At 44.5% G+C, this 24,877-nt stretch overlaps 1 protein-coding gene across 4 annotated transcripts in view; it reads left to right on the top strand.

The window, feature by feature from the left end:
* Nucleotides 1-4,723: 4,723 nt before the first annotated feature.
* Nucleotides 4,724-24,877, top strand: part of LOC121547516 (transformation/transcription domain-associated protein) — an 89,736-nt gene continuing 69,582 nt past the window's right edge. For 2 of the 4 annotated variants that reach the window (XM_041858839.2, XM_045209775.1), the window contains exons 1-31: nucleotides 4,724-4,764; nucleotides 5,518-5,698; nucleotides 6,127-6,176; nucleotides 6,331-6,441; nucleotides 6,556-6,660; nucleotides 7,512-7,595; nucleotides 7,890-7,946; nucleotides 8,125-8,250; nucleotides 8,506-8,672; nucleotides 8,868-8,964; nucleotides 9,153-9,291; nucleotides 9,391-9,469; nucleotides 9,939-10,173; nucleotides 10,360-10,708; nucleotides 10,900-10,997; nucleotides 11,442-11,636; nucleotides 11,885-12,076; nucleotides 12,309-12,474; nucleotides 12,685-12,941; nucleotides 13,117-13,317; nucleotides 18,776-18,927; nucleotides 20,119-20,318; nucleotides 20,541-20,758; nucleotides 20,992-21,189; nucleotides 21,394-21,654; nucleotides 21,928-22,089; nucleotides 22,287-22,383; nucleotides 22,608-22,729; nucleotides 23,609-23,779; nucleotides 23,909-23,977; nucleotides 24,751-24,771. In XM_041858839.2, the coding sequence (XP_041714773.2) occupies nucleotides 5,599-5,698; nucleotides 6,127-6,176; nucleotides 6,331-6,441; nucleotides 6,556-6,660; nucleotides 7,512-7,595; nucleotides 7,890-7,946; nucleotides 8,125-8,250; nucleotides 8,506-8,672; nucleotides 8,868-8,964; nucleotides 9,153-9,291; nucleotides 9,391-9,469; nucleotides 9,939-10,173; nucleotides 10,360-10,708; nucleotides 10,900-10,997; nucleotides 11,442-11,636; nucleotides 11,885-12,076; nucleotides 12,309-12,474; nucleotides 12,685-12,941; nucleotides 13,117-13,317; nucleotides 18,776-18,927; nucleotides 20,119-20,318; nucleotides 20,541-20,758; nucleotides 20,992-21,189; nucleotides 21,394-21,654; nucleotides 21,928-22,089; nucleotides 22,287-22,383; nucleotides 22,608-22,729; nucleotides 23,609-23,779; nucleotides 23,909-23,977; nucleotides 24,751-24,771 (4,479 nt within the window). In that variant the 5' untranslated portion in view covers nucleotides 4,724-4,764; nucleotides 5,518-5,598. The remainder of the gene's footprint in view (nucleotides 4,765-5,517; nucleotides 5,699-6,126; nucleotides 6,177-6,330; nucleotides 6,442-6,555; nucleotides 6,661-7,511; nucleotides 7,596-7,889; nucleotides 7,947-8,124; nucleotides 8,251-8,505; nucleotides 8,673-8,867; nucleotides 8,965-9,152; nucleotides 9,292-9,390; nucleotides 9,470-9,938; nucleotides 10,174-10,359; nucleotides 10,709-10,899; nucleotides 10,998-11,441; nucleotides 11,637-11,884; nucleotides 12,077-12,308; nucleotides 12,475-12,684; nucleotides 12,942-13,116; nucleotides 13,318-18,775; nucleotides 18,928-20,118; nucleotides 20,319-20,540; nucleotides 20,759-20,991; nucleotides 21,190-21,393; nucleotides 21,655-21,927; nucleotides 22,090-22,286; nucleotides 22,384-22,607; nucleotides 22,730-23,608; nucleotides 23,780-23,908; nucleotides 23,978-24,750; nucleotides 24,772-24,877) is intronic. The other 2 variants (XM_045209777.1, XM_045209776.1) reach the window with 1 other exon arrangement.

Here is a 24,877-nt window from a genome sequence, read left to right as displayed (position 1 = left end):
TGGTGGGCCTGGGAGGGCATAGGCCCACCCACTGGGGAGCCAGGCCCAGCCAATCAGAATGAGTTTTTCCCCACAAAAGGGCTTTATTACAGACCGAAATACTCCTCAGTTTCATCAGCTGTCCAGGTGGCTGGTTTCAGACGATCCCGCAGGTGAAGAAGCCGGATGTGGAGGTGATGGGCTGGAGTGGTTACACATGGTCTGCGGTTGTGAGGCCGGTTGGATGTACTGCCATATTCTCTAAAACGATGTTGGAGGTGGCTTATGGTAGAGAAATAAACATTAAATTCTCTGTCAACAGGTCCGGTAATTATTCCTGCAGTCAGCATGCCAATTGCACACTCCCTCAAAACTTGAGACATCTGTGGCATTGTGTTGTGTGACAAAACTGCACATTTAGAGTGGTCTTTTATTTTCCCGAGCACAAGGTGCACCTGTGTAATGATCATGCTGGTTAGCTTCTTGACATGCCACACCTGTCAGGTGGATTGATTATCTTGGCAAAGGAGAAATGCTTACTAACAGGGATGTAAACAAATTTGTGTATAACATTTGAGAGAAATATGCTTTTTGTGTGTATGGAACATTTCTGGGATCTTTTATTTCAGCTCATGAAACATGGGACCAACACTTTACATGTTGCGTTTAAATTTTTGTTCAGTATACAGTGAGGGAAAAAAGTATTTGATCCCCTGCTGATTTTGTACATTTGCCCACTGACAAAGAAATGATCAGTCTATAATTTTAATGGTAGGTTTATTTGAACAGTGAGAGACAGAATAACAACAAAATAATCCAGAAAAACGCATGTCAAAAATGTTATAAATTTATTAGCATTTTAATGAGGGAAATAAGTATTTGACCCCCTCTCAATCAGAAAGATTTCTGGCTCCCAGGTGTCTTTTATACAGGTAACGAGCTGAGATTAGGAGCACACTCTTAAAGGGAGTGCTCCTAATATCAGCTTGTTCCCTGTATAAAAGACACCAGTCCACAGAAGAAATCAGTCAATCAGATTCCAAACTCTCCACCATGGCCAAGACCAAAGAGCTCTCCAAGGATGTCAGGGACAAGATTGTAGACCTACACAAAGCTGGAATGGGCTACAAGACCATCGCCAAGCAGCTTGGTGAGAAGGTGACAACAGTTGGTGCGATTATTCGCAAATGGAAGAAACACAAAATAACTGTCAATCTCCCTCGGCCTGGAGCTCCATGCAAGATCTCACCTCGTGGAGTTGCAATGATCATGAGAACGGTGAGGAATCAGCCCAGACCTACACGGGAGGATCTTGTCAATGATCTCAAGGCAGGTAGCTTAGTGGTTAAGAGCATTGTGCCAGTAACCAAAAGGTCGCTGGTTTTAATCCCCGAGCCGACTAGGTGAAAAATCTGTCGATGTGCCCTTGAGCAAGGCACTTAACCCTAATTGCTCCTGTAAGTCACTCTGGATAAGAGCGTCTGCTAAATGAAAAAAATAAATAGGCAGCAGGGACCATAGTCACCAAGAAAACAATTTTTAACACACTACGCCGTGAAGGACTGAAATCCTGCAGCGCCCGCAAGGTCCCCTTGCTCAAGAAAGCACATATACAGGGCCGTCTGAAGTTTGCCAATGAACATCTGAATGATTCAGAGGAGAACTGGGTGAAAGTGTTGTGGTCAAATGAGACCAAAATGGAACTATTTGGCATCAACTCAACTCGCCGTGTTTGGAGGAGGAGGAATGCTGCCTATGACCCCAAGAACACCATACCCACCGTCAAACATGGAGGTGGAAACATTATGCTTTGGGGGTGTTTTTCTGCTAAGGGGACAGGACAACTTCACCGCATCAAAGGGACGATGGACAGGGCCATGTACCGTCAAATCTTGGGTGAGAACCACCTTCCCTCAGCCAGGGCATTGAAAATGGGTTGTGGATGGGTATTCCAGCCTGACAATGACCCAAAACACACGGCCAAGGCACAAAGGAGTGGCTCAAGAAGAAGCACATTAAGGTCCTGGAGTGGCCTAGCCAGTCTCCAGACCTTAATCCCATAGAAAATCTGTGGAGGGAGCTGAAGGTTAGAGTTGCCAAACGTCAGCCTGGAAACCTTAATGACTTGGAGAAGATCTGCAAAGAGGAGTGGGACAAAATCCCTCCTGAGATGTGTGCAAACCTGGTGGCTAACTACAAGAAATGTCTGACCTCTGTGATTGCCAACAAGGGTTTTGCCACCAAGTACTAAGTCATGTTTTGCAGAGGGGTCAAATACTTATTTCCCTCATTAAAATGCAAATCAATTTATAACATTTTTGACATGCGTTTTTCTGGATTTTTTTGTTGTTATTCTGTCTCTCACTGTTCAAATAAACATACCATTAAAATTATAGACTGATCATTTCTTTGTGTGTCTTTTGCATAAAAATGTGTGTCATTGTCCCGCAGAAAAATAAAACCCTATCGCACGGTTAGGTTTTCAGAAGACTGATGTGGGTTTCCCACTAACTTTTAACCTGGGCTTAGCTCCTTTCATATTTTTACTTCAGTGGATATACTGTATGTTGCCCTAAGAGTTGTGCAAAGTTGGTAGAATCTTATTCCAAATGATTTACAGCAGAAATGGCTGTCAAAGGTGCTTCCACCTTTTATTTATATATATATATATATTTTTATTTTTTTTTTTTTATTATTCATTTGGAAAATGTTCTGTAACTTTCTTTCACTTTGAAAATGTGGAGTAGGTTGTGTAGATCTGTAGGAAAAAACCCAGAATGTAATCCCTTTTTAGATTTCATTTTAAGGCAGCAAAATGTGAAAAAAAATTAAAGGGGGTGTAGCCTTTTATAGGCACTGTATATATATTTTTTTCAAGAGTAGTCTCAGTGATTTCAATAACCTCAATTGAACAATGCAGAGACTGGATAAAAGGTAGTCAACCGTGAATGGTTGTCAACTCATTTCACACTGCTAGGTCGGGGACTTTGAGACTGCGGTAGCTTTGTCCATGAGGAGAATCTCAATTGGTTTTACTCTACTCCTATCGCCTATCTCCTCCGTCCTCTCCTTGTCTGCTTTTGAAAAAGGTAAAAGGTAATCGAGGAGTGGAGGCAAGGAGAGGAAACATAGAAACAAATGTACTTGTATGAAATGAAACTCTCCTTCTCCACTCGCACATCATCAGGCAAATTTTGTTTACATAAATGTGTAAAGTGATAAAACAAATTTGCTAGTTGTTCAAGACATTTTATAGATAAAAGGACAAGTAGCGTATAGTTTTATAAATATGTGCATGCTTTTCTCCTTCGAGAAAACAGCTGATTCAAGGGGACATGGCGGATTTTAAAACACTTCTGCACTAGAAGCCGAAAGGATACTCTTGTGTATCCTCTGCTGAAGTAGGTAATCGAGGAGGTGAGCAGACTCCTCTGTTCACCTACTAACTATTAAATTGAGGAGAGGATGTACTCTTTTCCCATGAGAATCTCCCTATGGCTTTCCCTCAGCTGGAAAATTAACCACCATTTCTACCAGGTGGAGTTGCATTCTCTGTCAAACATGCAACCAATCACAGCACACAAACAATTAATTCAAACCGGCCAATAACCTCACATTTCCAAATCACATGATTAACATAATTCACTGTAAGTCGCTCTGGATAAGAGCGTCTGCTAAATGACTAAAATGTAAAATGTAAAATGTAGAAATTGGACTATCATTTCTAACAGCGGAGGCTGGTGGTAGGACCAATAGGAGGACGAGCTCATTGTAATAGCTAGAATGGTATATTGGAACGGAGTCAAACGTGGTTTCCATACGTTTGATGTATTTGATACCGTTCCATTTATACCATTCCAGCTATTACAATGAGCCTGTCCTCCTATAGCTCCTCCCACCAGCCTCCACTGATTTCTAATATATAATAAATAATATATGCCATTTAGCAGACCAATTTATCCTAAGTGACTTACAGTCATGAGTGCATACATTTTTAGATATGGTTGGCCCCATGAAGCGAACCCACTATCCTGGCATTGCAAGTGCGATGCTCTACCAACTGAGCTACGGAGGATCACATTACTGTACTGTAGGCCCTAAATATTTTCTCAAACAGAGATTGTCTATTCCCATCTTGTGGCAAAGGATTTGTTTTAACATCTAAGCAAGGACTGGAGGACTGAACTGTGTTTGCTATATTGGATATATTACTACAGGGGACATTATTCAACATAGGCCTATAATCACAAACAGACTTCTTGTAAGTTGATATTTATAGGGGCTTTAATGGCCAATTCTGGCTTAAAAATGAAAGACATAGCTACATTCTTAAAAAAGAAAAGACACATGCATACATTGTCTATATTTATATTTTATAATTCAATGCAACCTCAAGATACAGCCAGCAACAGACCCAAGTGGGCAGACCCCCCTGCACTTCACCATACATTGGCGTGCTCCACTGCATGCGCTGCGCAGTTTACCGCGTAATTGTTTGCCTAGTAACAATCCGTAGAACAGAAAAAGACCATCGAAAACGATGGTCTTACAACATCCAAGCCGTTCCTGAATATCATTCCGCCAAGTACTACATTGATGAGGATCGTTGTAGAAACCTAAATAGACATCACATTACGATATTATTTATGTATATATAAAAAATATGTTTCAAAGGAATGCATGAATATAATTATTATCCTAGTATAGTGCAAAAGTGTATATATATCAGGCTGGTTCTCGACGACCGGAAGTCACAGAGGTACCATTTCCTGTCTGTGCTAGTTGGTTAGTTTAAATGGGATGCTTTTTTCCCCAATTACTTTCCTTGAAATATACTGTATATTTTGCTTTGCTTGCTCATTTTGGGATGATGAAGTCGTTAACTAGCGAATGCGTTCATAAAAAGTTAAAAATATATTTATTTTGTCCGCATACTAGCTAGACGGGGATGCAAGGGGTTAGCGCGAGCGGTTTCTTTCTCTTTGGGAAGCTAGCTAGCCTGGTTACTAAACCACAGAGTTTGTCTTTGAATAAACCATCTAATATGGTCGCTTTCTAAGTTGTATTTAATGTGTGTAGTTTATAGCAGTAATTATGTGAGGATTATCCGCGTTAGATATAGCCATATCTTACTGTTGATCTATTTATTTTGTATTTCATTCTACCACTTGCATGCTAGCTAGCATGCTATTGATTATGTCATCTTTGTGCGTCTGACTTGAACCAGAGGCATGATGCTAGTATGTTATGCTAGCTAATTGAATGCTAGATCGCTGTGGTGGAATCATATACATTTGGGTAAATTCAATTAAATCGTACGCGTTTGCTCACTGACCATAGTACTGGTAATGGGCATAAGGAGAATACATTTGTAATTTTATGAGTTTACAAAGACTGCGCGGTTCCTTGCTGTCATACAGTAGAGAGTTTGCCTGACAGATAATTCTTGACACGTTCAATTCAGACTTGTTTTGTATGTTAGTTACTGCAAATCAAATGTCGTATCGTTACTGATTTCTTCCATATTCTCACACGCAGCGCACATTCATTCTCTGTGAGATAGGCGCAGACTCGTGTCTGCTCTACCCCATCGTAACCCTGTCTCTCCCGGCGGGAACCATGGCCTTCGTGCCGACCCCCAGCCCAACGGTGGTGGACCAGACCACACTCATGAAGAAGTACCTGCAGTTCGTGGCAGCACTCACGGACAACAACACCCGTAAGTGAATGAGAAACTGATAATTTAGTGTGCCGTAGTCTGAGAGTCAGCATGAGCCTGAGAATTCTCCTGTGCCCAGAAACATAATTTTTGCTTGATTTGATGTATACTGTGCCGCTATTGGATGAGTTGTGGGCATAGTTATTCAGTAATCTATGGAAGGTGTGGTTTAGGTATAATCTCTACAGCAGGGGCAATGTGATGAGAGCGATATGCTTTAGTCCAGAATTAGGTACAGTGTATTTGTGATGGTGAGTGACTGAGTGAGTGCGAGTGTGTCTGATAAATGTACCTTAAAACAATCTGGGCGCTGAAAGTAAAACTGATAAGATCTGAGTGTCCCTGTCTGCTAAGAGATGAGAAGGATATGGTGACTCAATGTGTCATATGAACTGTTTAATATTTTTACTGTATCCTCCAACACTCAGCTGATGAAACAAAGTTGAAGATGATGCAGGAGGTCAGCGAGAACTTTGAGGTGAGTTTATACCATAGAAATAGAATAACAAGAATGGGTATACCCATTATGTCTGTGTTTCTACTACAGCTGCACGTTCCAACACTGTTCACGTATATCCTCTCCATAATGAAAACTGGTCTTATGTTAGTGTTGACGTCTTATTCTTTTTCAGAATGTGACATCATCACCACAGTACTCCACCTTCCTGGAACACATCATCCCTCGCTTCCTTACCTTCCTCCAGGACGGAGAGGTGCAGTTCCTGCAGGAGAAGCCCACACAGGTAAGAGGACATAAAATATTGAAATTATTTAATTTGCTTAGGGACAGATACAATTTAAACATGCAGGCATTGAATGCACAAGAATCAGATTCACCTTGTATTACTCTAAAACAGCAACTGAGGAAGCTGGTGCTGGAGATCATCCACCGGATCCCTACTAATGAACACCTGAGACCTCACACCAAGAACATTCTGTCTGTCATGTTTCGCTTCCTGGAGGTAAGCTGTCACCCACGTCTATGATTGACATGATTTACGTTGCATATCATCTTTTCAGCAGAGGCGATGTGATGAGAGCGATATGCTTTAGTCCAGAATAAGGTACAGTGTATTTGTGATGGTGAGTGACTGAGTGAGTGCGAGTGTGTCTGATAAATGTACCTTAAAACAATCTGGGCGCTGAAAGTAAAACTGATAAGATCTGAGAACGCCTGTTTGCTGAGAGATGGGAACTGTGTGGTGGTGAAATGTGCCATAGGAACCACTAGATTTCTGAAACTATCAGAAAGGTATTGTCCACCACACACATGCCCTGAGTGTACAAAACATTAGGAACACCTTCCTAATATTGAGTTGCACCCCCTTTTGCCCTCAGAACAACCTCAATTCGTCGGGGCATGGACTCTACAAGGTGTCAAAAGCATTCCACAGGGATGCTGGCCCATGTTGACGCCAATGCTTCCCACGGTTGTGTCAAGTTAGCTGGATGTCCTTTGGGTGGTGGACCATTCTTGACACATACGGGGAACTGTTGAGCGTGAAAAACCCAGCAACGTTTCAGTTCTTGACACACTCAAACTGGTGCGCCTGGCACCTACTACCATACCCCGTTCAGAGGAACTTAAATAACCCGTCTCCTCCCGTTCATCTACATTGATTGAAGTGGATTTAACAAGTGACATCAATAAGAGATCATAGCTTTCACCTGGATTCACCTGGTCAGTCTATGTCATGGAAGGTGTTCTTAATGTTTTGTACACTCAGTGTATTTAGTCCAGTAAGTAATTCTGTCCCTAACCAGAACGGATTGACTGAGTGTTTGCGTTGCATTGCTCGTTGTTTGTTTTCAGATTGAGAGCGAGGAGAACGTGCTGATATGCCTGCGGATCATCATTGAACTGCACAAGCAGTTCCGTCCACAGATCTCTCAAGAGGTGAGAACTAAGACCTTACTATTCTCCAATCTCACTTTGTTGATGATGAACAGAAGACCTGCCTCCAGCGTCTTGCCATGGCTCTATCTCAATTCCTCTTTCCATGATTCCTCGCATCTCCTTGTCTTCTTAACCGTATTGGATCAGACCTTTTCCAATGTGTTTTGAGAATAAAGCAAGGAAAAAGGATGTGAGGAATCAAGCAAAGATGAATTGAAATGGAGCCCATGTCTTGATGCTGAACAGTGCTCCTCTGATCAAGGTATTAACTGTCTTCTGTAATCCTTTATTCAGATTCATCACTTTCTGGACTTTGTGAAGCAGATCTATAAGGAGCTGCCTAAAGTAGTGGTAAGACAACAGAACAGCAGGTGGATTATTGAGCTGTGTGGGAGCTGGGAAATGTTTGGGTCTCTGAGGATGTATGAATTATGTTTTCACTCCTCACTTTTGCTCTCTTCTTCCCTCTTGTCTTTTCTCCCTGTCTCTGTATCTCTGTTCTTGTCCCCGCTCTCTCTCCCTCTCTCAGGCTCGGTACTTTGAGAACCCCCAGGTGATAGCTGAGAACACAGTGCCTTCTCCTGAGATGGTGGGCATGATCACCTCGGTGTTGGTGAAGACCGCCCCCGAGAGGGAGGACAGTGAAACACGCACAGTGAGTAGACCTGTCCTAGATACTTCCATAATCTCTCTGTAACTCCTCTTATTACCACTTGGTGGTGTAGAAGCACTGGCAAAGCATCTCAGACCAGGGCTCGTTTTCCCAGGTAGGAATGTAAGGCAGAGAGCTGATGTGATTCATCATAGAAATATACTGTGCAGAACAGACATGATTCTATCTGAATGTTCCTGAATATAGGAAGGCATTGCCCTTGCCTGACTGTCTTCTCCTGTTTGTTTGTTTCTCCAGCACACCATCATCCCCCGGGGGTCCCTGTCCCTGAAGGTGCTGGCTGAGCTGCCTATCATAGTGGTGCTCATGTACCAGCTGTACAAACTGAACATCCATAACGTGGTGTCTGAGTTTGTCCCCCTCATCATGAACACTATCATGCTGCAGGTTTCTCCTCAGGCCAGGTAAGACGTCTGTGTGTGTGCGTTTGAGTTTGTGTGTTGATTCCCTCCTGTAGACAATCAAAATGGCTATTTTTTCTAAACAACCACAATAAATGGTATTAAAGCATAAATCATTATTACATGTACAGTGAAATAGTTTGCTGTGTGTGTGTGTGTGTATATATGTTATTCTAAACCCTAACATTGAACTTTCAGGCAACACAAGCTGTATAACAAGGAGCTGTACGCTGACTTTATCGCTGCTCAGATCAAGACCCTGTCCTTCCTGGCCTACATCATCCGCATCTACCAGGTACATATACCCATGTTGTGCTTTTCTGTCCATGTGCCTGTGTTTCAATTTCTCATTTCGTTTTCTGTCTTGTATTGTATTTACCTGGCACACAGGATCATTAATGAAATGTAGAACAACTAAGTTTTCATGAAATCACATTTTCGAAACTATATTTCAATATTGTGTGTGTGTCTCCCTCTGACCAGGACCTGGTAGGGAAGTACTCCCAGCAGATGGTGAAGGGCATGTTGCAGCTGCTGACCAACTGTCCCTCTGAGACGGCCCATCTACGCAAGGAACTGCTCATCGCTGCCAAACACATCCTCACCACAGACCTGCGCAGCCGTACGCATTGACACACTGATGGACACATACAGGCATGCACATACGAATGCAAACTCACTCAGACTAATTCTGACACTTTATTTTCATTCTGTGTTGCAGAGTTCATCCCTTGCATGGACAAACTTTTTGACGAGTCCATACTGATCGGGTCTGGCTACACGGCCCGGGAGACTCTGAGGTAAGACCTTCCTCCTCTCGTCATCCTCCTCCCTGTGCTGCCAACCTGCCCCTCTCATCAAAACACCAGCCTTCATCTTTCATTAGTCGTCATGTGAAACAAGCCGTAGCTATCAGACCTGGCACATCTCTCTTGATGGTGGAGTATATTAAAGGAAATGGGTGTCTTCAAATGCTCTTAAAAGCTCAGGTACCCTCAATGCACTGATTTTATAAGTCACTCTGGATAAAAGCCTTTAGTGTCTGCTAAATGACTGAGATGTTACGTAAAATGTAAAAACCTTCCATTTGATAGTTGTGAACTCTTCTATCCTCTCTTCTGTCACCAGACCACTGGCCTACATGGTTGTTAGTGATCTAACTGTTAACCCTTTATCCCCTCCAGACAATGTAATGGAAATGTAACCTTCCGTTTGATAGTGGTAAACTTTTGCAACTCCCTAACCTCTCCCATCCCCTCTCTCCCCCAGACCCCTGGCCTACAGCACGCTGGCAGACCTGGTGCACCACGTGCGTCAGAACCTGCCTCTCACAGACCTGTCTCTGGCCGTGCAACTGTTTGCCAAGAACATAGACGACGAGTCTCTCCCCAGCAGTATTCAGACCATGTCCTGCAAACTGCTGCTTAACCTGGTCGACTGCATCCGCTCCAAGAGTGAACAGGAGAACGGCAACGGACGGGACATACTGATGAGAATGCTGGAAGTAAGTCAAGCGAGATGGGAAAGGACAGGCTGAATTATAAGAAAAGGGCAATGTTGTGCCCAATCACAAATCGACCCTGCGCCTCTATACTACCTCTAGGTTCCCCATGTAAGAAGATTAGTTCCTTTTATGATTATCAAGACATTGACTTCAATAAATCTTCAATCTCTCTAATTCTTCTTCAAGGTGTTTGTGCTGAAGTTCCACACCATCGCTCGCTACCAGCTCGCCACCATCTTCAAGAAGTGCAAGCCCCAGTCAGAGATTGGTGTGGTCGAACCTCAAGGGGTGCTACCTGGGGTCCCCACAACTCCTGCCCTCCCAGCCACGCCTGTCCTCCCTGCCCTGCCTCCCCTTGCGCCCCCCAACCCCGTCACCCCCGCCCCTCCCGCCCCCGCCACCTCCTTCGACCGGCTGGGGGAGAAGGAGGACAAGCAGACATTCCAGGTGTCGGACTGTCGCAGCCTGGTGAAGACGCTGGTCTGTGGGGTGAAGACCATCACCTGGGGAATCACCTCCTGCAAGGCTCCTGGAGGTGAGAGGAGCCAGAAAAATGGCCCTTATGTTACACAGAGGAGAAATTGACACTTTTGAGTTACGCTGTCAAGATTCACCCTGTTTTTTCCATTGGTTTACATCCACACGTCTACTTCATTTTAATGAAAAGATAACTCAGGATAAACTAACCTCACGGATTGCTTATGACTCCTGTTGTGTGTGTTGCAGAGGCCCAGTTCATTCCTAACAAGCAGCTTCAGCCCAAGGAGACTCAGATCTACATTAAGCTGGTGAAATACGCCATGCAGGCCTTGGACATATACCAGGTATGACTGCCAGTGTACCAGTAGGGCTTTGTCTTATGGAGAAATGATTATATAGTCATTAGCCATACATTATACATGTATACATTACACTGTGTATAAGAGAGCTCCACTGCCCTCTTAGCTAGCTACAGATTGGTCAGGATATAACCAAATAGAAAACTCTGGGTCATACCAATATATATTGTACATGTGTATACCCAATGTAGAAACTCCGGGTTGTACCACTATCAAGTCCAGGGTGTAACAAGAGCCATACAGTGTATATACATGTGAATATCAGCGCCCCATCCGTCCTCGGCTAGATGCAGATTAAGCAGGGTTACCGTAATAACCATAATATAACAGCACCCCATCCCCCTCTCGCGGCTAGGTACAGGGTACAGATTGATCAGGTTTACCGTAATAACATAGTATAACAGCTCCCCATCCCCCTCTCCTGGCTAGGTACAGATTGCCAACAACCAGCAGACGTACATCAGGGTGGCCAACTGTCAGACGGTGCGTATGAAGGAGGAGAAGGAGGTGCTGGAGCACTTTGCTGGGGTCTTCACCATGATGAACCCCCTCACTTTCAAGGAGATCTTCCAGACCACCGTCCCCTACATGGTGGAGAGGATCTCCAAGAACTACGCCCTGCAGGTAACCACACTCTCTGTGGCTGCGTCCAAAATGGCACCTTGTTCGCTATGTAGTGCATTACTTTTGTCCAGGGCCCTAAGAGCAATTTCAGATCTGGGTTTAACGTAACATTTCGGGCAGGTTGCCTGGACCCATATTAAGCCTAGTCCTAGACTAAAGATAACTTTTAATTAAGAATATATATTTTTTTAAAGGCTTGGTTTTGTTTGTGGACTAATGGGTAAACCCTCCCCATCTCCTTTCTCCAGATTGTGGCTAACTCGTTCCTTGCCAACCTGTCTACGTCAGTCCTGTTTGCCACCATCCTAGTGGAATACCTTCTGGAGAGACTACCTGAGATGGGCTCCAACGTAGAGCTGTCCAACCTTTACCTCAAGCTATTCAAACTGGTCTTCGGATCTGTCTCACTGTTTGCTGCTGAGAACGAACAGATGCTCAAGGTTAGGGTGATGTTTATTTTCATAAACCGTGTTGCATAGTTTCGATGCCTCTTCGTCTTGTAAACCCTGTCCCAAATTGACAATGGTTTTTGAGATAACTATCCTGACTGAATTTAAATGCGGAGGAACCAACATTAGTCTTGTCTGAAGGCTAAATTGTGATGTTCACCATACTTTCAAAACCAAATGTATTGATGTCAAACACCAAAATCATGTCTCTTCTATCCCCCAGCCTCACCTCCACAAGATAGTGAACAGCTCCATGGAACTCGCCCAGTCTGCTAAGGAACCATACAACTACTTCCTGCTTCTCAGGGCTCTCTTCCGTTCCATTGGTGGAGGCAGCCATGACCTGCTCTACCAGGAGTTCCTGCCCCTCCTACCCAACCTGCTGCAGGGTAGGTTGCGCCACACACAAAAAGGAAATATTGTTTTGTAGCTTTTTAAGGTTTGTAGCATGTCCCTTCATATGCACTGATCTGAAGACACAGGATAGATGGGTAAAAAAAAAACATGGTGGATGCCAACCAGGAATTTGCTTTACAGCACGTCTTCAGTCCTCTCTCCTCACTTTCCCCTTCACTCTCCTTCCCTTCTACCTCCACCAGGCCTCAACATGCTCCAGAGTGGTCTCCACAAGCAGCACATGAAGGATCTGTTTGTGGAGCTGTGTCTGACCGTGCCTGTGAGGCTGAGCTCCCTGCTGCCCTACCTGCCCATGCTGATGGACCCGCTGGTCTCTGCCCTGAATGGCTCCCAGACGCTTGTCAGCCAGGGCCTCCGCACCCTGGAGCTCTGTGTGGACAACCTGCAGCCAGACTTCCTCTACGATCATATACAGCCCGTCAGAGCAGAGCTTATGCAGGTGAGGACGCCTGCACAGATGCAGGCACAAATGCAAGCAAACACAACAGAAGCGTGCACACACATCATACACACACAATCCCACCCCCATCCCAACCCCCACATTCAATTTAGACACACATCCAAGTCTCTGCTCTCACTTACTAACCTTTGACCCCTCATTCCCCCTTCTCCAGGCATTGTGGCGGACGCTGCGTAACCCAGCGGAGACCATCAGCCACGTGGCGTACAGAGTGCTGGGGAAGTTTGGCGGCAGCAACAGGAAGATGCTGAAGGAATCCCAGAGACTGCAGTACGTGGTGACTGAGGTCCAGGGACCCAGCATCAAGGCAGAGTTCACTGACTGCAAGGCTTCTATACAGCTGCCCATGGAGAAGGTATGTCACTAGTCGGCCATTACGGGTGTGAATGGGGGATTGGTGTGGTAGCCATTTTGGATCAAAATGGTGGTTAAGGCATTCGATTGTACTGTGATGGGCATTAAGTCACAGTAGCAGGGTATTGTAGTATGTTCTCAAAGCAAAACTCTAGTGAGGAACATTTTAAAATCTAGACAAGAGACCACTTCAAAACCACTCTAAATTAATTCCACTTATCCACCCCTTTTCTACTTTTCTATTTCAATGTGATTACAAAGCAGAGACAGTAGCTAGAGAACAGTGGAAGTAGCGAGAATAAGGGTGATCGTTCCTCTGAGGGGTAATGAACCCTTGTCAGAGTTGAGCTTCTCTCTGTGAAAGAAGACGGTCTTCCCCATGTAATTAAAGACCTCATTGGGCCTTACGAGCTCCTCATCTCTGCTCCAGGCCTGAATAATCAATCTACAGAACACTGGATGACGACCGCACTATTTACTTTCTAATGACTCTTTATCTCTGTCTGCTAATAGTGAAAACACACACATGCACACTGTCATTTCTGTAATTGAGTTGACGCTCCAAAGATGGATGCCACAGATGGCGTTCTCTCTCTCGTGCTCTCTCTCTGGAAGTACGTAGCTTAATGGTATTTGCATCATGTGTCTTATCCTGACATTTGTTTGGATGGTAATCCTCTATCTCTGGTTCGTTCAGCCATACCTATGGGGGAAATTAATGGGGTTTTGGGATAAACGGCAAAAATAAGGTCTGATGTTAACACAGGCTTAGGAGATCTTATACGTTTTGTTCTATGAGATATCAGTCAGTTAACATTACCTTTTATGAATTATGCCTATGTGCTTGTTTTGATTACATATATGCTCAAATTCACAGTGACGTTGGCTGATGAAGATTATCTCATATAAATAAAAAAATGTGTACGTCTCCTAAGCCTGTTTACCACAAACCTTATTTTCGGCGTTTATCCAAATAAACTCCCAAAGAGCCATGGTGGAGTTAGTGCCTTCAAAAAAACCATTACTTAATACTCTCTATTCTCCCTCATTTCTCCCTCTATCCCCTTCTTTTCCTGCTCTCTCTTTTCCCACCCTCTCCCCTGCCCTCTTTGTCTCTGCTGGCCCCCTCCCCTTCCTCCTCCTTTTGAAGTGAGACACTCAGTCTATTTAAAGCCTCTGAGTCTCTCTTTATTCAAAACGCTTTCTAATGTCTTTATCTTTATATCTATGTACTTTGTTGAGATGGGATGAGTGCATGTCAGCCAGTAGCAGTGTAGCCCTAATGTGCTGACAGGGCTAAGCTAGTAGAATTCAATTATGCACTCTCCTCCTCTTCTCCTTCCTTTTCCACCAGACAGACCAGCCCTCTCGCTCTTTCTTTCTCTCTCCTCTCTCTGAGTGGCGTTAATTAGTTTATCTTCTGCCTCTTTAAGTGTCCAGCCGCATTGGCTTGTCAGCTCATAATCTGGCAGTTGAACTGGCCTCTGCTCAGCCCGGGCCCCGCACCGTGTTTAGAGGTTCTCTCTCCATGACAGGTTATGCAAAGCGCCGGTTTCAGTCATGAGTTAAACACACTGCCTGAGTGCAGCAGGGTAGTTATTCTACACAGGGTACAGGGCTCCAGACTGCGACCATTTTGTTGCATTTTGTGACCCTTTTACTTGTCTGTGCGAGTTAGTGTTAGATAAAATGCTAAAATTCTCCCAGACGTGACTCATTTATGTGTACAGTGAATATATGCAAATAAATATATCTCTCACTAATTGATTGTACAATGTACACACAAATGTTATGATTTAAGTTTGTGTGTGTGATATGGGAGTTGAATACATTTATTTCGACATTATAAAGAAAACCTTTTATAAACAAAATCAACACTGCCATGTTGATCTGAGCCTTGCTGTTGGAAAACCACATTAGCGTCCTACTTTCGGCTGTCGCAGATGCACCTCCCCTGACCTCGATCCTCGACTTTCGTCTAAGGTTGGTTGCTTTAGCCTTACCATTTTTAAATGCACCAAATATATGCGGTGCTGCTCGTGGCAATGTTAGCTCGCTGAATTTGACTTGATAATTTAAAGGTAATCTCAATGTGACCCGCCAGATTCAGACGCTTGAAAACCCCATTAGAAAAGCTTGAAAACACCATTCAATTTTTTATTTTAGTTAGTTTGGAGCCAAAGTTAATAGTTTCAGTATAGGTTTTATGTTTTCAAATGGGTTTGTTCAGTCTTTTATTTCAGTTTACTAAAGTGTTTTTTTTCTTTATTTAGTTTGTGTTTATTATAATAACCTTGGCTCAAAGCACACTATTTTACAATCAAGTTATCTGATATGGCTTTGAAATGCGGAGTGCATGGGAAATTGCGTATCGGCCATCGCAAGTGCACTAGGGCTCATTGCAAAGTTTATTTTAGGACATTACATTTACTGTTCGATTAATACGTGCCTACTAGAAGTAGGTGTTATATTTAGAGTTAGTGATCTACAGTCGTGGTCAAAAGTTTTGAGATTGTCACAAGTATTGGTCTTCACAAAGTTCTCTGCTTCAGTGTTATGAGATATTTTTGTCAGATGTTACTATGGTATACTGAAGTATAATTACAAGCATTCCATAAGTGTCAAAGGCTTTTATTGACAATTACATTAAGTTTATGCAAAGAGTCAATATTTGCAGTGTTGACCCTTCTTTTTCAAGACCTCTGCAATCCGCCCTGGCATGCTGTCAATTAACTTCTGGGCCACATCCTGACTGATGGCAGCCCATTCTTGCATAGTCAATGCTTGGAGTTGGTCAGAATTTGTGGGTTTTTGTTTGTCCACCCGCCTCTTGAGGATCGACCACAAGTTCTCAATGGGATTAAGGTCTGGGGAGTTTCCTGGCCATGGACCCAAGATGTCGATGTTTTGTTCCCCGAGCCACTTAGTTATGGCAAGGTGCTCCATCATGCTGGAAAAGGCATGGGTCGTCACCAAACTGTTCTTGGATGGTTGGGAGAAGTTGTTCTCGGAGGATGTGTTGGTACCATTCTTTATTCATGGCTGTGTTCTTAGGCAACATTTTGAGTGAGCCCACTCCCTTGGCTGAGAAGCAACCCCACACATGAATGGTCTCTGGATGCTTTACTGTTGGCATGACACAGGACTGATGGTAGTGCTCACCTTGTCTTCTCCGGACAAGGTTTTTTCCGGATGCCCCAAACAATCGTAAAGGGGATTCATCAGAGAAAATGACTTTACCCCAGTCCTCAGCAGTCCAATCCCTGTACCTTTTGCAGAATATCAGTCTGTCCCTGATGTTTTTCCTGGAGAGAAGTGGCTTCCTCGCTGCCCTTCTTGACACCAGGCCATCCTCCAAACGCCTTCGCCTCACTGTGCGTGCAGATGCACTCACACCTGCCTGCTGCCATTTCTGAGCAAGCGCTGCACTGGTGGTGCACCGATCCCGCAGCTGAATCAACTTTAGGAGACGGTCCTGGCGCTTGCTGGACTTTCTTGGGCACCCTGAAGCCTTCTTCACAACAATTGAACCTCTCTCCTTGAAGTTCTTGATGATCTGATAAATGGTTGATTTAGGTGCAATCTTACTAGCAGCAATATCCTTCCCTGTGAAGCCCTTTTTGTGCAAAGCAATGATGACGGCACGTGTTTCCTTGCAGGTAACCATGGTTAACAGAGGAAGAACAATGATTTCAAGCACCACCCTCCTTTTAAAGCTTCCAGTCTGTTATTCTAACTCAAATCAGCATGACAGTGATCTCCAGCCTTGTCCTCGTCAACACTCTCACCTTTGTAAACGAGAGAATCACTGACATGATGGCAGCTGGTCCTTTTGTGGCAGGGCTGAAATGCAGTGGAAATGTTTTTTTTGGGATGGCAAAGAGGGACTTTGCAATTCATCTGATCACTCTTCATGACATTCTGGAGTATATGCAAATTGCCATAATCAAAACTGAGGCAGCAGACTTTGTGTAAATCAGTATTTGTGTCATTCTCAAAACTTTTGACCACTACTGTAGATCATGTGTTTTGAGTTTCCCCTTCCTCTGGGTGAATTATCACCTATTTAATTAGGCCTATACAGTATATAATACTGTATTAGTGCACATAAAGATTAAGGCAAAAAAATCTGAAGTCTTGAGCCCTATTTTGACAGTAAAATATAACAAAAATAATCTCTGGATATACCAAAAACAATGACTGGATTAGGTTGCATATCAAAATATTTTGAATCATTCATTCCTGCTTTGACATGGTATTCAATAAATACAATTGTTACATCTAACATCTCAGTAGTAGATTACCCTTCTTAATAAGGCATTGTGAATGATTTTATATCACTTTATAAGATGACTGAAATGGATTCTATTGACGCAGATTATATAGTTAGTGCCACCAGGGGAAACGTTAGTCTCGAGGCCTGGGGTATTTATTGCTCTACACTGATTATTTTTCACATTAAAAACGACCCTTTGAACCAAGTTAACAACTTAATATAATCCATTTAAAGTGTAGTGCTGAGTGATTAACTGAAATGTTAGTTATATTTCGGTTTTTAAACAACTAATTGATGAACATCTGTTCAATTATTTGAATTCCATTTCCTTCTGGGTTTTTCTGTAAACTCAGTGCGCACATTGCGTAGTTTCTCTAGAGATAAATCAGATCAGCCTGAACTGTGCGATGTACTAGGGAGTTGAAGTTTTCAACAGGACAAAATGCTACGTAGTTTAGTGCAGAAAACCTGGGTATTAACTACAATGACCATAATCCGATGCGTGCCGGTCTTTCTTTTACGCCTGTAATGTTAGTGTCAGGCAGACACTGAGAGAACAGACAGAAGAATGCTCAATCTGAAAAGACATGATCTAAGTGGTTGTTATTCAGCAGTCACAAAGGTATGCCTTATTTACTTTGAATAACTATTAAAATAGTGATTTTTGTCAAGACAGCAGAGGCAGCAGCTCTATGGAGATGAGATTATGACTTGGAATGAAATAATAATGTCATTAAATATACACAACAACTGAAATATTATATTAAAATAGACCCTAAGTAATGTGAATAAATGATGGTTAATAAGTGATAAGCAGTAATGGGCAGTCACTACCATCATGGGACTTTTATTAATTGTTTAATCTGTTTTACAGCATTCAGCCCACAGTGCATTTAATGTAAAAAAACAAACAATCGAAAACTGGATTTTTAAAAAAATAATCAAACCGAAACTGAACCGACCTCAAAAAGCACTAATCGCTCAGCACTAGTGTTGAACATTTACATTTGTTTTTACTGCGTGCCATGTGACCTTTAAGTCGACAAGAACCAGCTCTTTCATCTTATAATGAATCCACCATGGTCAATTAAATTATTTACTGTAGGATCTTGTTTTGAAGTCTTGTCTGTATGGATGTTGGAAGGTAAATGTCTCTCTCTGACTCTGTGTGTTTCCCCTGCAGGCTATAGAGACAGCTCTGGATTGTCTGAAGAGCGCCAACACAGAGCCGTACTACAGACGGCAGGCCTGGGAGGTCATCAAGTGTTTCCTGGTCGCCATGACCAGCCTGGACGACAACAAACACGCCCTGTACCAGCTACTGGCTCACCCCAAGTAAGACTATACACACACACACACACTACTTAACCCCATATGACTTCAGGTCTTTCCCTCTGCCTTAATTCATCTCCATATATCCCCCTCTCTCCATCCCTCCCTTCCACTTTCCCCCTCCCCTCTCATAATATCTTCCATCACGTGTTAAGCTGTCTCATCAGCGCTGTCTGAAGTGTTACAGCTGCTGATTACTGATAGATGCTTAGGCAGAGAGATGGGGAGGGAAGAGAGATGGAGGGGAGAGTGGGTCGCATTACTATCATTGATCCCCGACCAGGGGCTAATTGACTTTCCCCTCTCTGTTTACACTCCTCCCTACACACACACACACACACACACACACACACAGTCCCCCCCCCACCTCTGTCAGATGTCTTGATTCATGACGTCCGTTCTCTCTCTCTCTTGCTCCCTCCATTCTCTCGGTCTTGCCGGTTGGTCACCGTGAAAAGGTCCTTTCAGTGAAAAGCATCAGAGCTTTTCTTAATATCACCAAATGCCAAGAAGTGAGAATGGAGCTCCATCGGAGTGGCAGGGGCTGTAAATGAACGGAAATTGATCTGGCAGTCCGTCTAACTGCCCCCCGCCACTCAATCCCTCCCTCCTCCTCTTCTCCCCTCTCGGCCTCTCCCTCTCCTAAAGCAAAAGTATTTTAAAAGGCGGTAATGAATTGGAGCAATCCATCAGGGGTAGCCATGGCATCTGGCATTATAAAACACAAGCTCAAGCATGGAGAAAACGGCCTCTCAATCAAACCAAACTGTCCCCTTCAGCAGGGCTAAATAACACAGCCTTGGGAGCGAGTCGGGGGGGCAGATACCAACCAGTCAGGCACAAAGACTGTCTGTCGGTCCTCAGGGTTATTAGGCACTGGCAGAGACAACAGATTATTCACCCAGAGACATTTACCACAGAATAAAAACATGCTGTGACAGGCCGTGTAAATGATGAATTACAGTTTTAATGACATATGATGCAGTGTTTCCCATATATGCATTTAGCAGCTGCGCACCGCTGTTGCTAAATCGTGGCTGCCACTAACTCTGCCCTCCGCTGCTGAAAAAAATCCTAGGGGAAACACTGATGAAAATGTTCATATTTGAGTGTTTTGTCGTTTGCTTTTGTCTATTGAATGTCCTATGGCGGCATGTTAATTTAGTGTGTGGTTTGCGGTTTGTGTGTGTCCAGTTTCACAGAGAAGTGGATCCCTAGTGTGATCATCTCCCACCGCTACAAGGCCCAGGACACGCCGGCCCGCAGGACATTTGAACAGGCACTGACCGGGGCATTCATGTCTGCTGTCATTAAGGACCTCCGCCCCAGCGCTCTGCCCTTCGTGGCCAGCCTCATCAGACACTACACCATGGTGGCTGTCGCTCAGCAGTGTGGTGAGAGAATGCATCTTTCGCTCTCTGCTATCGCCCTGTGTTTTTGTCCCACTTGGACTTCGGACTTGACCGTCTCTCCACCTTTCTCTTCTTTTCTCTCATTTGGCTGGATGCTCTCCAGCTCTTTGTCTCTCTCCTTTGGTATCTCATTCTCACACCTTTTTCTATTCTCCTCCTTTTCTATGCTCCTCATGGTTGTTGTGTTTTTGTCCCCCCCCCCAGGTCCATTCTTGCTGCAGTGCTACCAGTTAGGCAGCCAGCCCAACACAGCAATGTTCCACAGTGAGGAGAATGGTTCTAAGGGCATGGATCCGCTGGTTCTGATCGACGCTATCGCCATCTGCATGGCCTACGAGGAAAAGGAGCTGTGTAAAATAGGAGAGGTGGCTCTGGCTGTTATCTTCGACGTAGCCTCCATCATCCTGGGGTCCAAGGAGAGGGTGAGCGAGAGAGCGGGCTTGGGGGTTTACCAGTTGGATTGCATCACTTTTTAATGCGTGTTGGTGTTGATTTATAAAATGAATATGTTTTGAATAGGATGTGAAGTATTGATTGTAAGTGTTTTCAATTTTGTCTGTGAAAAGAAGTGCTTGCTATTAGCTCATTCTGCTAATCTTTCTATTCCCCCTCATCTCCCCCCTCTCCCTTCTTCCCTTCTTGTCTCCATCCCCAGGCGTGCCAGCTGCCTCTGTTCTCCTACATCGTGGAGCGTCTGTGTGCGTGCTGCTATGAGCAGGCCTGGTACGCCAAGCTGGGCGGGGTTGTGTCCATTAAGTTCCTGATGGAGAGACTACCTCTCATCTGGGTCTTGCAGAACCAACTCACCTTCCTCAAGGCTCTGCTCTTCGTCATGATGGACCTCACTGGAGAGGTACGGTTATTTGTGGTAACTAACTGTTGCAGACACTAGTCTGACTTGTGTTGACACACAGACTTTAACTATACAGGGTTAAAATAATCAAATCAAATGTTATTTGCTATTGCAAGATGGCCCCTGCCCCCTAAAGACTTTTCTTTAGATTTTTAAGGCGGGGGGGTAAAAACAATAGTTGAATATGTAAAGTTTCACCTCTAGGTGTCTAATGGTGCAGTAGCCATGGCTAAGACCACTCTGGAGCAGCTCCTGGTGCGTTGTGCCACCCCTCTGAAGGACGAGGAGAAGACTGAGGAGCTGTTGGCTGCTCAGGACAAGTCCTTCCACATGGTCACCCATGATCTGGTGAGAGAGGTCACCTCCCCCAACTCCACAGTCAGGAAGCAGGCCATGCACTCCCTGCAGGTGCTAGCCCAGGTCACCGGGAAGAGTGTCACCATCATCATGGAGCCACACAAAGAGGTGGGTCTGAGACGCTGTACCAGAGTTTTGTGGCACATAGAAATTGAACGGGTAATGCAGGATTTTTCATAGCATACTTGGTGACTGCTAGGCAGTGGTAGATCTGGTCATTGCGCTACACATTCTACAGATATTAGAAAGAAAATCTTAGTGATCATTACCAACTGGCCATATGAGAATGGAATCACAGATGCAATTTAAAATACACTACACACACTAACCTTGTGTGTAACCCCCCCGACTGTAACCAGTTATAACCCCTCCCACCCACAGGTGTTACAGGACATGATCCCCCCTAAGAAACACCTGCTGCGCCACCAGCCGGCCAACGCCCAAATCGGCCTGATGGAGGGCAATACATTCTGCACCACCCTGCAGCCACGCCTCTTCACCATGGACCTCAATGTCATGGAGCACAAGGTCTTCTACACAGAGGTGAGATGTCAAGGAATAGTTTATCACAAAGTAAAACGTTTTTCATAGGTTTTGTTTTCATACCTTAAAAGTGGTCTAGTCCATAATTGTCACAAACTGGTGAATTTTTTTTGCCCTATAGAGTTCACAATGTATTGAGTTGACTCTGTATTTTGATCCTCCATTGATCCGTATTGATTCCATTCCTCTTTCTCCAGCTGTTGAACCTGTGTGAGGCTGAGGACGCTGCTCTGATGAAACTGCCCTGCTATAAGAGCCTGCCCTCTCTGGTGCCCCTGCGCATCGCTGCCCTCAGTGAGTACATGATAGGAGTCGTAGTCCTTACTTCACTGAAGGACTACAAATAATTCAGCCATTCAACATGTAGAACAAACACCTACATCACAATCAACTTTGTTCTTAATCTACTATTCTACAACAACATCTCAAAACAAATGTGTTAATCCAACATTTTGTCTTTTATCAATCAGAAATAAATCAGTAAATTGACCATTGTTGTTCCCTGTCTGTCTGCATAGATGCCCTGGCAGCGTGTAACTACCTGCCCCAGTCCAGAGAGAAGATCATTGCTGCCCTGTTCAAAGCCCTCAACTCCACCAACTCTGAACTGCAGGAGGCAGGAGAGGCCTGTATGAGGAAGGTTAGTAAATTACACACCTCCCAGGTAGCCTAGCGGTTAAGAGTGTTGGGCCAGTAACTGAAAGGTCGCTGGTTCAAATCCCTAAGCCGGCAAGGTGGGGAAAACTGCCGTTCTGCCCTTGAGCAAGGCACTTAACCCCAACAACTGCTCCCGGGCCGACGTCGATTAAGGCAGCCCCCCGTACCTCTCTGATTCAGAGGAGTTGTGTTAAATGCAGAGGACACATTTGGGTTGAATGCATTCAGTTGTACAACTGACTAGGTATCGCCCTTTCCTTTCCCTTCTCTTCTTTCTCCCTTTCTTCTCTTGTCTTTTATCCTCTCACCTCATTTATTCATCCCTTTCCTATTTCTCTTCTTTGATCCCCTCATTGCACACCTTTTCTCTTTCCCTCCATCTCATCAATGATCTTGTACGTCTTCTACATTTGCCTCTTCCTCAATGCAACACTGACATCCAGCCTTCCTACCCTCAATCTACCTATCAACACCTTCATCCATCCATCCATCCATAATTTCTCCCTCCATTCTCTTCTCTCCTGCTCTCATTCTCGTCTCCTCTCATCCTGTCTTCCCTGGCCTAACACTAACGAGTGTTGCCAGGGAGCGGTCGATACAGGATGGAGTGTTTGTTCTGAGCAAAGAGAGGAGAATTAATGTGGCTGCCATGCATCATCCCTGTGCGTGTGTGTGACTGGCCCTGGCCTTATTGTTGTGGCCTTTCTCTCATGCACTGGATCATCCAGAGCTGTTTTACAGGGCTCTTGGGTTGAGAGATAATATACGTCGGTGAAAATAAACCATGATTCGTGCTGAAAATGTCTTGAATTGAAAAATTATTATGCTTAAAGAAATGTTTTATCTTTGTTCTGTCTCCCAGTTCCTGGAAGGGGCCACCATCGAGGTGGACCAGATCCATACTCACATGCGCCCTCTATTGATGATGCTGGGGGACTACCGCAGTCTGACCCTCAACGTGGTCAACCGCCTCACCTCGGTCACACGCCTCTTCCCCAACTCCTTCAACGACAAGTTCTGTGACCAGATGATGGTAAAGAAGGAAGGCTGCTGAGTTTGGGCTAAACATTTTTTTGAAGTCTCTATTAACTCGTCATGGTAGTAGTCACTGTTTGAATAAATGAATTACTATATATCTGATTAATCTCTTTCTCTCTCTCAGCAACACCTGAGGAAGTGGATGGAGGTGGTGGTGATAACCCACAAGGGAGGCCAGCGCAGCGATGGCAGTGTGAGTATGAACACATAGGAAGAGGCCTTAACACACACCCTGACAGCTCCTCAGTGAGGCCTGCTGTAGATGAGAAGTGAGTGGCCATATTACAATCAATGATTAATTAGGCGCCAACCAGAGAGCAGAGCCAGCAGCTCAGCCAGCATCTCTCCGCTCGTTATCTCTGACAGATAACCTTGTAAAGGGGAAGAAGAGGTGACGCGGGGGGGAGAGATGCACCGTCCACCGTCAGCCCCCTCACCCTCTGCAGAAATAGCATCCATTATTTCCTGCTTTTCTTTTCTCTTCCTCTCTCTGCGTTACCGCTGGTAATGAGATGTAAATTGGCCCTCTGTTCGCCTGCCACTGCTCTTCTCTTTGAAGGCTGCCACTGACAATGAGGCCGGGCCACCAGGTCAACCACACAGGAGAACAGGGAGAGAGGCGACAGGGATGAGGAGGAAGAGGACGTAGGGAGGGATGAGGGGAAAGAGGGATGACGAGGAGAGTGAGGGGGATGAGGAGGGACAGAGAGGTAGATACTGAATGGAGGGATAAGGAAGGAAGCACAATTATACCAGTTTGTTTAACCAATTTTCCTGTTTTTTTCCCCCCATGTTTATTCTAAAAATGTTTGAGATCTCTCAGATCTTTGCCACAGTCTGAATATTTGCTCACAGTCAGTCATTCCACTCCATGCCATCCTTCATGCTCCCCCCACACACACACACACACACACACACACTGCTTTGCTGACTCTTTCCATTCTCTCCCATTCCGTTCCGGCACAGCCTGCATTGGAGGGCGTTGAGGTGAGACTGGGTCCAATGTTGCCCCACCCCCCTATAGTTGAACTGTTGTGGTGATGGTAGTGCTGGTGGATTGTATTGTCTGTGTTGTGTTTGGTTGCTGAACCTT

The sequence above is a fragment of the Coregonus clupeaformis genome, chromosome 31 (assembly GCF_020615455.1).
Source record: "Coregonus clupeaformis isolate EN_2021a chromosome 31, ASM2061545v1, whole genome shotgun sequence".
Lineage (NCBI taxonomy): Eukaryota > Metazoa > Chordata > Actinopteri > Salmoniformes > Salmonidae > Coregonus > Coregonus clupeaformis.
The sequence above is the reverse complement of the archived record's forward strand: the minus strand, read 5'-3'. Positions and strand labels throughout refer to the sequence as shown.